This window comes from Cucumis sativus, chromosome 5 (genome assembly GCF_000004075.3).
Source record: "Cucumis sativus cultivar 9930 chromosome 5, Cucumber_9930_V3, whole genome shotgun sequence".
NCBI lineage: Eukaryota > Viridiplantae > Streptophyta > Magnoliopsida > Cucurbitales > Cucurbitaceae > Cucumis > Cucumis sativus.
The window spans coordinates 15922630-15938600 of NC_026659.2; the positions used below are offsets into that span (position 1 = coordinate 15922630).

General features: G+C 33.6%; 1 protein-coding gene and 3 long non-coding RNA genes across 4 annotated transcripts; 3 read left to right on the plus strand and 1 right to left on the minus strand.

Annotated features, from left to right (window-relative positions):
- Window positions 1-2485: 2485 nt before the first annotated feature.
- Window positions 2486-3780, minus strand: LOC116403717. The gene is made up of 3 exons (XR_004216553.1): window positions 3728-3780; window positions 2882-3017; window positions 2486-2810 (listed from the first exon to the last, which is right to left on the minus strand). It is a non-coding gene; the product is annotated as an uncharacterized LOC116403717 (long non-coding RNA).
- Window positions 3781-4666: 886 nt separating this feature from the next.
- LOC116403690 lies at window positions 4667-10113 on the plus strand. Its single transcript, XM_031885165.1, has 3 exons — window positions 4667-4824; window positions 8465-8579; window positions 9676-10113. Exons 1-3 carry the CDS (start codon window positions 4715-4717, stop codon window positions 9814-9816), a joined length of 366 nt encoding a protein of 121 aa, XP_031741025.1. The 5' UTR covers window positions 4667-4714; the 3' UTR covers window positions 9817-10113.
- Window positions 10114-12107: 1994 nt separating this feature from the next.
- LOC116404091 lies at window positions 12108-13024 on the plus strand. Its single transcript, XR_004217025.1, has 2 exons — window positions 12108-12317; window positions 12756-13024. It is a non-coding gene; the product is annotated as an uncharacterized LOC116404091 (long non-coding RNA).
- Window positions 13025-14737: 1713 nt separating this feature from the next.
- Window positions 14738-15810, plus strand: LOC116403988. The gene is made up of 3 exons (XR_004216923.1): window positions 14738-15163; window positions 15419-15528; window positions 15752-15810. It is a non-coding gene; the product is annotated as an uncharacterized LOC116403988 (long non-coding RNA).
- The last annotated feature ends 161 nt before the right edge of the window (window positions 15811-15971 follow it).

The following is a 15971-nucleotide window of genomic DNA, read 5'->3' on the forward strand; positions in this document are numbered from 1 at the left end:
CTTATTTCTATAGTCACCTTTAGATGATCATCTTCAAGAGCTTGAGCAATGCAACGATGAATCTTTGACACGGCCTCATGTTGTGGATTTGGCCATTAAAAAAGTTGGTACCTAAAAACTACTAGTTGCTGAACAAGCTGAACAATCATGTGCTCTCCTCGAGGAGAATCGACGTGGTAAGATGAAAGTGAATGAAAAAAATGTTAAAAATTTGAATCCTCCATCTAAAGGAAATGTCTGCCCCAAAGAAACTTCAGAGAATGTCATATCCACACATGCTCTTCTCCAGATTTCTAAGTTGTCTTTAAACACTTCCAAGAAGCAGATGGTAGGACACCCTGTGCCTTCTCATGGGTTGGTGAAAAGATAGTTTCAAACATACTTCAGAAAACGGCTTTATGCATGTGAGAGGACATTCAAGACAAGATCATGTGCACTCTTTTTAAATATATCTCAAGATTTAGACAAAATATAACGACGATACTTTCGAGAATTGCGAAGATCTATGCAGACAACCTAACTCCTTGTTGAAGAATATTTAAACAACTATTTTAAGAGGGTAGACAATTTCAATGTTGTACAATCTTCGTATTTTGCGTAGTTGTCGTCGACAGACAAAGCTCATCAATTAGACAAGAAGCCTTAACTTTGATAAACCAATTACGAAAAGATGCCAAAGTTATTCAAGAGAGGGTTGCACAATTGGCTTTGGAAAAGATGGAACTAGAAAGCAGACTTCAAAGTATAAATACTGAGTCTAAACAGCTATCTATCTTATCTTGTGAGAAGAACGAAGACATAGACAAGAAAGAACTAGAAGTTGCAAAGATCCAGAATGAAGTCAACACTCCGGCTATCAAAGAAGAAGTCATCGAGGCTCTAGCTACAGTTCATAAGAGTATGGAGGCTACACACGAGGAATTTAAGAGCTTCATGTGGAAGATTTGACTTTGCTCCCTTTCCCTTTTTTTTTATTCGTTTTCTTTTTTTAATTTCAGTAAATACAAAACTTTGCTTTAATGATAATGAAAATTTCTTATTTCATGTTGCTTACATACCATTTACTATGAGATTAAGTCATAATGTCGCTTACTAAACTTTTTTCTTGCACATATAACTGAACTTAAAGTTAACATTAAGCTGCCTACGTACCATTTTTATAACATTGAGATCAAATAGTTTGATTGGGTTTTTTTTTTTTTTTTATCACTCACCTTTTAAGCTCGTGTGGGTTTGGAGATTATGCAGTTTAAGCTCTTGCGATAAAGAGCTTTTTACATAATGACGTTACACATAAAATGTCTTGAGAATCCTATCATTGATTGGGGCAACTTTTAATCTATCTCGATCAACAATCTTGTATACTTCATTTGTGTAAACTTCTTTGACAATGTAGGGTCTATTTCATTTCATTTAGGTGTGAACTTATTCCCTATATACCTTATCGTGATTATCGATCTTCTTATAGCAAGGGATTCCTTGATGACAATCCCAACTTTAGGAAACTCCATCAATTGCTGGGATTCCTTGATGACAATCCCAACTTTAGGAAACTCCATCAATTGCTTAAGAATGCTCTACGCAATGACAGAACCTTGATTATGCTCCTGGATGATTTCCCTTGAACACTGTGGGTACAGGTCCTAGTCCTGTGTAACCGTCGCTTGCAATAGAAGATGTGCAAGTGTCGCTTATAGAAGATTTGGATTAAGCTTTCTTTATTGTCATTGGTTTGCTTGTAGATTTAGATGATGAAAGAGAGATAAGAGGTAGAGATATCCCATCGAACGTGTCAATTTGACCAAACAATATTTCTAATATTTGATCCTTTAATTTTCACAATATTTCTAATATTTGATCCTTTAATTTTCTCTCGATTGAATGTCTATATGTTTGATTTGAGGAAGCTACATCACATAATGTTTTTCTTCAATCTTGGAGGGTGGTCGACGAGAGTCTTCTTGTTCTTAGGAGAATTCTCTTTAAACCCTATGGAGTAAAAATTTCTATCTCCACAGATGAGGAGGACTCTTCTATTTATAGTCCTCTTATGGGCTTGGACTTTGTTGATCCATGGATCAGACTCATGGATCCAATCACATATATTTTTGTCATATTTAGCTCTCCAACTAAGTTAACCTTATTACATAAATTTTTGTCATATTTAGCTCTTAGGCTAAAATTGTACAAATAAATAATATTTAATTGAACCTAAAATAGTTAACTTTAACTTGAACCAACGATGAAAATGCGTGGCATCATCCTTATGTCAACACATGTCAACTTTTAATTAGTCCTAAATTCAATTACTTGTACTTTTTCGTGATTGGTCCAAAAATTCTTAAACCAAATATCATATCCAACATCATATTTGAAAAGGCAACAAAATCTAAAATTACACACCTGTTTGTAGCTCACTTTTCAAAACCCTATACTCAAAAGATAAATATGATTGAATAATTGATAATTTTCTATCTAGGAAGAATAAATTAGTAACAAATAACAATTAAATGGTAATTCTATACCAAGGACATTGAACTTAACAAAACTATTTGCAAATAAATGTCTATAATCTAAGGTGTGAAACCATTGTTATCTTAGACAAGATGGGGGTTTCATATGCTACAAAAAGAGGGATACCACCATATGGGCGAGCCATGGCTGAAGAAGTTTAACCCAGTTCTGACCACCATGCCAGAGAGATCTCCTCCAAGTTGTTGCCTAAGACTTCAAACTCTGTATCCCGATTCCATGCTGCGAAAGAACTCCGTTTTCTCTACTGCTAATCCTATCTGACTATTCGACTATTCCTGCAACAGCAACAAACATCAAGACTGATCTTGTCCGCGGAAGTTTGTTAGATAGAGGGAGGTGTCCATACATGAAAAAACTTAACGAAACTCATCGTGGAAATCATAATCGTCCTCATCATCTTCGTTGAAAATGGCACTGTAAAATACGTAAGGATGATCGATCATTTCTGCCAAGGTGAGACGTCCATCTTTATCTGCATCAGCCTGTAAAATAAAGACAGAATGAAGATGTTAATCAACAGATGTAGTTGCTCCCTCTGGAAGATGAAAATATTTTCCAGGCCTAGTCTAATTCTAGATCTTATGCCTTATGGTAATGTTTTCTCATTTAGAAAACATTTGCAAGAAAGTTCTTCCATGTAAAATGATAAGATAAATGACGTCATACTATATCTTATGTTCTGAGGCTGATAGAGAACACTTGGTCTATCTTATTAAAATCAATGAGGACCATAATAACATTAACAATTATGCTACAGTTTATTGAGTTAAAAGTCAGATGCAATAGATTCATAATGAAATCTGATAAAGGAACTTCCAAGAGAATAACCATTCAGTCCACAAAGTGCAAACAGAAAACAATTGGTGTAATGACTGCGTTTTAATATGACCGATTTTACTACTCGTAAAATGAATTTTACACAATATTACTTATATGTGATGGGTGGTCGGTCAAGTAAAAATTAAAATAACTGTACAGAGTATAAAACAATCCATGGACAACCCAGCAAGCTCTCACTGATAGAGGAAAAGAAAGAGTAAATTGTTTCTACAACCATACATAAGAATCATGAGATGTTTGTTGATGACATTAATATGTGCCACAATATCCAAGCAATATCTCAATCGTAAAAGTAAAGCTAAAAAATTCATCGACTTGCATATGGGTTTTAAGATTCGTTATGGATGAGTACCTGCTGTATGATATATTCTGCCTGTTGTTTTGCATAGTAATGCTGCTGATGGGTGAATTTTTCCAATTATAGGTAACAGCTCTTCATTAGACAGGTGTCTATGAAAAACAAAATACAACACACAAAATAATCCTTAAAGGTGTCAAATAGGATACAAAACTGTAGAATCATTGCTATAATCTTTTAATGAAACCAGACCCGTTCTTAGTAGATGGGTATATATTGGTTAGTAGGTGTCAATAGGTTTCTCTCTAAGAATTATCTTTGGTTAGGATTAGGAGAGATGGGGAGGCTCTTGAAATGTCTGTAGAATTGTTATTTATGTTCTTTTTAAAAATTACATTTTGTCAAACTGATTTTTATCAATTTTTTGTTTCTTTGATCGTTATTCAAAACCACAATTTCTTGGAGAGAAATGAAGAACATAGAAGGGCACTCAAGAGGATAGAAAAGAGAAAAAAAGAAGCCCAATCCCCGACAATAGAAAAGAGAGTTCAACCCTTCCTACAATAAAGGACTCCAATCCAAAGAATGATCCCAAAAGATCAAGACAACATATAAATACAATTTGGTTTTACGATTTGGTATGGAAGCAAAATAAAAAAATGGGATTACAATGCCTGCGTTATGTGAACAATCATTGGCAGTCTATCACATTCTTTTATTTACTCCTGGGACAACCTAGTAGGCCACTCATATTATTTCTAGACCTATTCCTAAAGCATGATTGGTGACATCATAATTTCCTGCAACTTTTCCATCATCGTGTCATAATTGACATTTTTTGTCACTTAGCTGGAATAACGGAGGTTATGAGATCTGCTTGCTCATTGAATATCTAAGTTACTAATTCTCCGAGTTTGGCATTTTAATCTTCAGCACCAATTAGTGCTTGTATTTGTGTTCTCAAAACATGCCTTTTATTTTCTCTCTTTTCTTTTTCAGGTTGATAGTTTGGTTGAAGAGTTTGCAGATATAAATCGTAAAATGGAGAAAACAGGAACATTCACTATGGATAAGAAAAAGCTCCTTCAACTTGTTGGAAAGGCCAATTCAAATTTAGCAGATGTAATTCTCAAAGTTGGTCTTTTTGAGAGGTAAAACCCCGATAGTTGGTATTGGACTTATAGTATATTGGTCTAAACAGATAGCTGTCTTTTTATGTTACGTCTTGTTATAAAGGACTGAATTGTGGGCAATGGAAATTGCTGCCGTGATACTGCATGAGCATTGTTTGAGTGAATCCCAATTCTTCCAACACTCACAAATGCGTTGGGTTAAAGCTCTAAATTCTGCTTCTGCACTACTTCTTGCAACAGCACTTTGTTTTTTACTTTGCCAAGTAGCAAGATTTCCTCCAAGGAAGGGGCAGTAACCAGATCTCAGTCATGCAACCTGCCCAATTAGTATTAGTGTAAACGTTAACATTAGATGATCATGTCTTTGAAACAATGTGTCTTTTCCTCAAGTACCTTTCAAATACTTAGGATTCTATTCTATAAACGGCATAAAAGTGAGTTGGTCCAAGAGCATGCATGAACTGACTTTTGATACTAATTGCAAAAGCAATGTTAGGACGTGTGGGAAAGATATATGAGTCTTCCTACAAGTCTCTAGTACTTTTCTCTTTCCTTTATCTCATTCTTGGTTGCAACTTTCAATTTCAAATTCTGCTCAATGGGAGTTTCTGCTACCTTGCAACCAAGTAAACCTGTCTCTTTTAACAGATCAATGATATTCTTCCTTTGTTTGAAAAGAATGCCACTTTTGGACCTGGCAAACTTCATGCCTAGGAAGTACTTTAAAGTTCCTAGGTCCTTGATCTGGAAATCATCTGCCAACTTTTTCTTCACGAAAGTTTGTTCTGTCTCATCATTGCTTGTAAGAACGATATCATCAAATTAAACTATCAAAATCATAACCTTGTCATTTCCTGTATGTTTGTAGAATATCATATGATCGACTTGGCTTTGACTGAATCCATAGCCCGTGACTACTTTCTCGAATCAAATCAAGCTCTAGGAGACTGTTTGTTCCAAGGAATATACAAGCGTTCAAATCAAGCTCTAGGAGACTGTTTGAGACCGTATAATGATCTCTTTAACTTTCAAACTTTGTTAATCCCGAGATCTACCTTAAAACTAGGTGGCAAGTCCATAATTACCTCTTCTTTCAGTTCCCCATTGAGAAAGACATTCTTAACATCCAATTGATAAAGAGGCCAATCAAAGTTAGCTACAACAGACAACAAATTTCTAATAGAATTGATTTTGACAACTGTAGCAAATGTTTCTTGATAATCAACTCCATAGGTTTGAGTAAACCCCTCAGCAACCAATCCAACCTTGTACCTCTCGACACTACCATCAGCTTTACATTTTAGCGTAAACATCCACTTGCATCCAACTGTTTTCTTTTCTTTTCGTAGTTCAAGTATATCCCATGTAGAATTCATCTCTTCGATCACTGCTAATTTCCAATTCAAATCATTTAGGACCTCTTGTATATTCCTTGGAACAAACAGGTTGATTATTTTGAATGTAAAGGCTTTATGATTGTGAAAGTTTACGATAAGAAAGATAGTTTGCAATGGGATATTTGACAAATTTACTGGTACCTTTCCTGTTGGCAATTGTAATATCAAGATCAGAGACATTAGACAAGGAATTATGAGAAGAACGGGGAGAATTAGACGAAGTAAAAGGAGAATGTATGTTACCTGGATCTTCATAATCATTTATCGGGGTATTAGTTTGGTTTTGTGATAGATCATTCTCAATTCCTTCGAGTCAAGTTTCTTTTATTATAAAGCTGTAGTTCAGGTTTTTACTTGTCAAGTCAGTCTATAGTGGTTCTCCCCCTGAAGAACTCTCCACACTTGACATCAAGAGTTAGCTCATAACTTTGGAATCAATGGTGTTTGGGATAGGTTAAGTGTCCCAAAAATTATCTTAAGGTTAGGGGACTCCCTCTAAAGAGAATTTTGGCTAAAAAAAAGGTTGATTTTCCAAAAACAGACATATCCATACTCTCAAAATACCTTTTAGTCGAAGTGTCAAAACATTTGTAAGCTTTCCTATAGGAGACAGCCTACAAAAATGCATTTAACAGCTTTAGGATCAAGTGAAGTACGAGTAGAGTTGGGATTATGAACATAAGTAGTGCAACCAAATAATTTAATTGGTAAGTCAGAGAAAAACCGAACAATAGGAAATCCTTTTTTAAAATTATTTAGAAGAGTTTTTAAATTCAAAACCTAAGAAGCACGAACACCGACACGAGATACGACACACCAGTTTTTTAACATATAGGATACAACATGCATAGGACACGACATGCAGAGGACACGTTCTTTTTTTAATTTTTTTGGTAGGTAGTTGGAGTAAAGGAGCCACTAACCTATCAAAACGGACTGCAATATTCCTCCACCACTGTTTCTTGCTTGATTATGAGAAATTGCCCACAAACTGAACCTTGGCATGATGAGCCAAATCGGATCAACAATCTTTGTTTCATATCATTCCAATTCAAAATTGGTTCTCGTTTGTCTGTGGCTTGGTACCAATTGAGAGCCGCTGCTTTGAAGCTAATACTCCGCTGCTTTGAAGCTAATGACTGTCACTGTTAATTTTTTGGAATCAGTAAGTTTATGGATTTGTAAGTAACGATCGGATTCATTGAATACTGACATCTCAAACTTGTTTAATTTGCTATGATCCTGTTCACCCTCATTATTGTCTGAATGCATTGCTCCTATAGCCATAAATAGGTTCCACTGTGTTTGCCACTGTCGTATTCTTAATTTCCTCATTCGATTCCGAATTGGAAGGGCGATCTGACAATCCAACACCAGAAACTAGAGAAGCCAATAATGTTTGAGTGTCATCTGCATTCCTTCGTTGTTGTTCCAACTGTGCTATAAGGATAAAGCGTTGAACAATCTTAAGCAAGTGCAAGCAGCGTTTCTTCAATTTGTGGTAACTTCTGAACATCCTGGCAATTTCAAAATCAGTTACGCCTAACCGTTCTTCAATTTTCTTCTGTGCCACCTTTCCTATCATCCCCAGGTTGAGGGCTCTTATACCAGTATGATAGTTACTAAAGTAAAGTTCTTCTATTATAGATAATTTACTATTACATAGACCATTCCTCCCACACGAGAGAAACCCAAACACTTCAAACTAAAAGACTGTCTACCCATCTGCTAACTTAACTTCTTATTTAAACACATAACATAGCAACGGTAACATAACTTCCTTCATAACCAACTACTAACCACCTGAAGACTGAAACTAGTCAAGATAAATGCCCAAAACTACCCAAGATAATCATTCTTACTGTTGGATGATTCTCCCAACTCAATAATAACTACTTCTTTGCCCTTTTTGCCCCTGCGAGCATACTGATGTATAATCAGTGGCCTATCAAATACATTTTGCTTTTTATTTTATCTAGAGCCTCTTTAAAGCTTGGATTACGTCTTATGTGGTTTTCTATGTACTTGGCGCCAGGATAATACTATTGTTCAGAAATGTATTTGACATCCTAACAGAACCAAGATCATAACATAGAAAAGTTTGCCTTTCAAGCTTGATATAAGTAAACAAAAATATACACATTCTTACCTTCTTATTATTATTAATATTCGTGCATAGAAAATTCGATCATAATATTGCTTTAATTGGTAGAATTTTGTTATCTTAGTGCTCTTTTATGTCTTTTTCCTTTGCCACTCAGATCAGAAATTGCGTGGAGGGATGCAAAATATGCTCAAATATATGAGTACCTTCGGGAAGAGTACGAGGTCACCCAGCGCTTTGGGAATCTAGATTTCAAATTGAAGTTTGTGGAGGTAATTTCATTCTATTCCATTCATTCCTTCAAAGTGGTTTTTTCCGTATAGTTGAGCCTCTTCTCTTGAACGTTCTTCTTAAATATCGTGGCAATAGCCAACTTGAAAGCAATATTATCTATTTTTGGTTATATGCAATGGAAAATGTGTTGAGAGGACGTGTAACCTCGTGAAAACTTTCGTATTTTCTTTAGTATTCTTTTTAAGGGAAAGAAAACCAATTTATACTAAATGTTGTATTAACTAAATCTCTCAACTTTCACAAGTGAATGAATTTAAATCCTTCATTCTTATTTCATTTTAAAATCGTTAAATCGTTAATGCATAATATTCACACATGTACAAGGCTTTAAATTCAAGGATTGGAACGTATTAAATCAAATGGATACTAGCAGCTTCTGATTAATTTTATTGGTTTTATCATATTCTTGTCCACTCTTTCTTCACTTATTTAGAAAAAGTTACATAACAACTTTTCCTACTGCTTCGGTAGAATTTTAGGAAAAGAATTTTTTTATTTAACAGTTTGGATGGTGGATATTATTTCGTGGGTATGAGCATTATTATCCCTGGACATTTAGATCCCAATGTTCAAGAATTAAATGTTTATTTTTTTTAAAGAAGAAGAATAAAAAAAATTAAAATATTGACATCAATATTCTAATCCGTGGTGAAGGGACGTGGTCCTATCAAAAGCTAGCTACTATTGTAGGAGAATCAATTCATAGTTCTTCAAGGAGTGAAGTTTTGAGGACTCTCTTTATTTAATTAGTTTAGAATGTTTCTTTAAGAAATTGGTTCTGCTAAATTGTTTCCAAGTGTTTGTGCTGTCCATCTGAAGTTTGTGTATTCTGAAGCTGACCCAAAATAATGCAAATGAAATCAGGGAGTGGTGTGTGTTCCTTTTCCAAAAGCCGAGCTAAGGAAAAAATAATCAACATTCTCATTGTGATTTCCTTATTTAAATCTTTAACCTAGATTCTTCCACTTATATCATACTCACTGGAAGGAGGTTCTTTTACTTTTATGGAAATGATATTTCTTGAGATAGAACAGTGTTTAATTCTTCTCTAATAAATTTGCACCTTCCTTGCAGCATAACATTCATTTTCTTCAAGAAGTCCTCCAGAATAGGAAATCAGATCTCTTGGAATGGTGCATCATTGGCCTATTGAGCATTGAAAACATTATATCATTATATGAGATTGTTAAGGATTCAACTCCCATGCAACTCTGATTTGCCAGCGTCGCGGATGCAATTTTTGATCTGCAATTAGTAAAGTCTAATTTTGTTTTTTGTTGTACTAATTATTTTATCATAAAGATAATAATCTGATTTTCTTATATTTTTATTTGATCCTCCAGCTCTCCATATTACATTATGCTCATGTTGTCTTACATTATTGCATTATATATATAGATGCGCATAAACATACAACTATTGTAACTCGAACAAAATTCAGTTGGAGAAATTCATTACTATTTTACCTTCTAGTTTTCTTTTATGTAAATAACTATTGAAAAGTTTCCTAAAGTATGTTGATGTTGAGCCATAGCAAGTACTTTTAGAAGATGCAACTTATTCTCTCTAGGGAGAGATTCTTGAAACTGATCACAGATACAAAATTGTGTACATTTACAATAAGTTTAGGAATATTGTAATAGGTAGCAAAATAAGTTGAGATATTTTGCAAATGTGTCTTCCAGATTTCTACTATTGCAAATATGAGAAAGAATTCAAGTTATGATTTTGGTTATTTCTTTATATCCATTTATCTTCTTGATGAACCTAAACAAAGTTCCTACTTTCTCTTTTTTTTTTTTTTTTCCATTTGCATGCATGATCTTTTTCTCCTCTCAACATTTTTCTTCTTCGCAAGTGTGGTCTCAATCCTTATTTTCTTTGTCTTGACCATGATCAATAACTCAACTTTGAGGCGGTAGACGGTGTGGTGTTTGAGAAATTGTCAAGTGATTTTTATTATCTAATATGAAGTGTATGATAACATTCTTAGATCTATAAATTTACAAATTATTTACATCTGCAAACCTTTTATCAAAATAACAATGGACAGCAACAACGAGACAGTCAATTAATACATTATATAGCAAGTCTTCCATTTCGGGGAACAACTAACTATAGTCAAATTCATCACCATCTTCTCACAATTTCTGCCATTTTACAACAACTCCATAGGTCTTCCGCAACATTCCAAGTCAGTAGCTAATCTTAAGTACAAAAGTTCCTATGAGGGAGGCATAGTAGCTCTAAAATTTCTCATCCCACAAAAGTGTGTGTTGACGGACGATTAGAGAATTCGTCCAAGGAAAAGACTTAGAATTTTGAGGATTCATCTCAAGTTCAGTAGAGTTGTAATTTTCCTGTATTTCATTTTATTTGATTGAATTTATTAATGAAATATTTCGTTTATAATCACTTTTTGGTTCACTGTGGTTTACACGAGATCTTTATAGAGAAATTTAATTTGTGAACTCCAACTTGTATTAATAATGTATTTATGTTGATTTGATGCAATGAGTCATTTGATCTCCTGATTCTCTCTCACTTAGATGCTTATGCTTGATTTGAGGAAGCAGAGCACGTGACGTTCTTGAAGTTGGAGTCTTGAAAGAAAGTTTGTATCTTCAAATGAAGGGAACTCCAGTATCTATAGAGTTCTTTAGTGGCTTTTATGAACTTGAGTCTGGTTGATTTATGGACCAGAGCTAAATTAAATTTATTTTTTTGGCTCGATTGAATTTTAGTCTTAACCGAGTAAATAATATTAATTAAACTAAAATAATTAATTTGATCCAAACATGTGTATCATCCAAATTAACAAATTTATATTTTTTTTCAATTTTAATTTGGGACACATGTCAATTTTTAATTAGTCTTGAATTCAACGATAATGCGTGATTGATCTAAAATTTTTTATTCTACAACTATAATAGTATTGGGGAATTGCCAAAAATAGGCCAAAAATGGGGTAGAAAAAGAGTTTTAGGATTGATTGTAAAAAAGTTGAGATTTAGGACAAATTTTGGGTAGAGGGATTTAAACCCGAGACCTCTTGGTTCTAAGTACATACATACAGGCGTTAGTTGAGCTTGGTTGACAATTTCTATACTTTTTTAAGTAACAAATAATTGGAGAAATTTTGTGGCTATATTTATGATTTTTCTCAAAGAACTTAAGGATCTTTATTTCCATTTCTATATATTGTGGGAATTTTTGCAGACATTGATATGGGTGAAACAAAGAAAGTAACCGAACAAACTAATATTGGACAGTTGGAGTTCAGCCCTGCACGACCCTTTGACAAAGCCCTGCACGACCCTTTGACAAAGCCCTGCAGCCCTTCCCTCACTTCTAGCCACCATTGTCCATTGTTCACACCTAACACAACCTAGTGGTAGCATGTCACTTCCTCCTTGCCAGCCAGTTCACCCCAGCCTGTAGGTCAGTCAGCCTGTTATAAAAGAAAAAAAGTCAATTTTTATGTTCTCCCCCAACCGACAGTGAGCTTCACGGTGACATCTATTCTAATCTACACTGACTTTCACCCTACTTCGACCACAACCAGACTTTCATAGTTAATAGGGTGGTAATTTTGCTGGTTTCGACATTATGTACATGCATGAGTTTAATCACCCCTCCCTCCTCTTTTCCTTTTCAGTTATGAGATTAAAGTGAGGGAATGACAAGAGAAGATCATGAACCAACGAAAATTACAGGTAATTATTGTTTTTCTTTTTTTCCTTAACTCTTTTTAGCCTTTGGAAATATTTAGCAAAGAACTCATGTATGATCTGCATTGAGACTGTTCTTGAGTTGCTTTCATCAGACAAGTTTATGAAGTTCTTGTTGTTGGTTTGTCATGATTTTGTTTCAATTTTTCTGGGAAACTAAGAGTTGTTACTCTTGATTTTTTTTCGAGTATTTCTCAGTCTAAGAGTAATTTATCACTAAGCACATGATTTTGTTGGTAACATGCAAGATACAACCTGAATGGAATATCAAATACCATAATGTATTTGTCAGATCATGCAAGACAACTATACAAGCAGATAATTATGCTTATAGTAGCAATCGGCAATAAAATTATTTTTAAAATTTATTTCAGTGTTCTAATTACCTTGTTATCCTAATTCCTATCTTCTTTCGCCTTGCAGATGTGTTGAAATTTGTTGTCAGAATCTGTTTGAATGATGAACTTCATGCATACAATTGTTGTGGTTGTCACAACTGGAATCTATTAAACAAAATCAAATACTTGATAATAACTACCTCTCCACACTGTTATGTTTCTTGTTTTTTCGTTTTCAATAATTTGATCGGTTTTAGACTTTTGATTTATTTTCAATTAGAAGTAAATGAATGAAGGAAAAAGATAACAGAAAAAGTTGATTTTACTTTTACTATCATTTTCCTATGCTTTTTAGTTTATGGGGATAGATATTTGTTGGTGTTCCTTTTCTTAAGTTAGAAGAAAAAAGTTGGGGCATAACTTTACATGGACAATCAAGTCATTTTTTTTCTTAATTTGTGTCTTTTATAGCTAAAAGAAGAAAACTTAAGAATTACATATAAGTAGTATAAAGTCCTAATATAAGCTTGATAAAAAAATTTCCTTTAATTTTTACTCTGTTTATAAACTTATGAGGTTACAAATTGCAATATATTTTCTAATACCATATTATGAATAATTTGGATAGCTGGTTGTGTTTGAAAACTGTATCTTCTTCCATCGTCATTGGTTTATCGTTGCTTTCTTTTCATTTTTGTTAAATTTCAACAAATATCAAGTTGATGTGACTTTTATTGTAGGATATGGGTAATGTTTACAATTTCAAGGATTAGAACTTTTCGTTTATGTTGTTTATCAGACCTTCTATACATCTCTACAATTATATGATCTTTATGGTGAATACATTGTGCAAGGCCGTATATTATAAGATCAATACTGTTTTTTAAAGGAAAGAAAAATATATAATGTGCTACACACCAAATTTTCTTCAAAGAAAAAAAAACAAATTAAATATATTCCATACTTTCTTTTTGTAGTTTGTGATCCTAGCTAAACTCAGGTTAAAGAGTTATGTTTATATTTGTATATTTGAATGGAGTTAATTGCAAATACAACGATTAGATACAAAATATTTGCATATGTAACACATATTGTATTGCTAATATAAATATATCACTCATAGAATTTGCTATAATTATACTTGTTTAAACATACTAATACACACTTAATCTTCTTAGTTCAATAATGGTATGGAGTGGAACAAACTTCCTACGTTAGGATAAAAGGGTCACACAAATTACCTTCGTAGTAAACTTACTTTTGACATTATTCATTTAACTTAGGGTAAGTATAATGGATTAGCAATTTTATGAATAATAATTAAGTATATAACAATATCTTTTAAAAATTGTAAATGTAGCAAAATATATTTGTGATAGATTTATATCGTTAATAGACTCTTATGGCTTATAAGCGAATGACATATGTGATTTAAAATAACTGCAGCAATTAGTTTAAAATGTTGTTATATATCTACGAATTTCTTAATTGTTATATTCATTTGTCATTAGTTGTATTTAAAAGGGATGACCAGAAAAACATTAAAACAAGAGGTTTACTTTTGATAAAAGAAAATTTTAAATTTAAATTGCTAAAATAGCAAAATGTGCATGTCTAAGTGAAAATTATTCAACAATAATCACGGTCGAACTCAAACTCCCAAAAACAATGATTACATTTATTCCCTAATTTGCTAATTCATTTTGGATTAGGTTTATTTTTGACAACAATAAAAAAATTGAGGTGTGGAACAATGATATTATAAATGCCAAAGAGTAGTTAAGATGCAAAATATAAATTTATATTTGCAATATTAGGTCAAAATGAATGATAATTTAGTTAGATTTTTGTCAAATAAATAAAAATGTGAACCATACCAAAAGCAAATATAGATGCTTTTTTTTATTGAATTTTCATAGAATAAATAATAAAAAAAAGTAGAAAATATTTGCCTTTTAACTTTTTCTTTTTTAATTTTCATAGAAAATATTTAATCCAAAAATTAAACAAACTAAAAAAAGCTTCTCTCAATTTTCTTTTCCCTCTTCTTCAACCTCAACGGTCTCTTTTATTTCAAATTTCTTTCCCCTTTTTCTTCTCCATCGGTTTACTCTGCCTCTCATCTCCCCTTCTCTTCTTCGTCTTCCTCAAACCCTGCGATTTCCTATCTCTCAAATTCCGTTTCGCTCTTCCTATACCTCCAAAATTTCGCTCTTCCTCTCTAACGTGAAGCAGCCAAGAAACTCTATCTTGCGACATACCCATCTCGTCGATCCACCACTTTCTTCTTCTTCTAGCCTTAACGGTGCCGAAATCAAGGGCGGCAGACCCCCTCGGAAACCCAAGTCTTCCAAAGAAAATTCTCCACCGTCAGATCGGTTTTCGATTCCAAATCCTGAAGAGCCCGCTTCCACCTAGGCCTCCCTCTTCTAACCCGACCGTTCCTGAGAGTTCGCTATCACATACTGCTTTTACCTGCAATCCCGATCCAAGGTAATGCTAAAATAATGTTGCTAATATCTGGAATATGGTATTACTGAATTTAGTAAAAATAAATAAATAAATAAATAAAAGAAGTATACCTGTAACAACTAACAGTTGTGAGCACTGTCGGAAAAAGGCAATGAATTTGTAAATCGAAGTGCAGATAGTTCTGTTGTTTAGGATGGAAAAGCATGAGTATCACGTTTCTATATTCAACGGACTGGTACTTGTAAAATTTAGGCTCATAATCATTTTATTGTGCAGAGACTGGCAGATGGTTTAAGTAGCTGGTTCCGGAGGCAGAAGCTAACAGGTGCAGCTGGGGAGCGCTTGAAGGAAGCACGCAATATCAACCGATCACTCTCACAACTCGGGTAACCGATCAAAACTATTGGGAGATATTTCAAATTTCATTTAAGCAGTGATCTTTCCAATGATTTTTTTCTTTATTTATTTTGTAATGTCAATTAGTTGGCTAATTATTTATCAGAATGCTTGTTGATATCGCTGCATGTTTTATTTTGTAATGTTTGTACTTTTTAGTTGTGATTTGTGAATATGCTAGGATTGATTTGATTTGCTCTTCTGACTGTTAAGATCGGAATGATGTTGCTCATCTGAAAGAAGGCAGCATCATGTGCTTGAAGACTTGTGGAGTATGGAGAGTGAATGGTCAAATTTGAGGAATCGTATCTGCTGGCTTTGTAGTCCAAACAGGTTGTCTGGCTAACTTTCTTTTTCTCATTTTCAACCAATTAGGATAGCTGTCATGTTTTTTGAATTCCTTGCCATTCTTGAGTAGTAACTTCGCATTTGT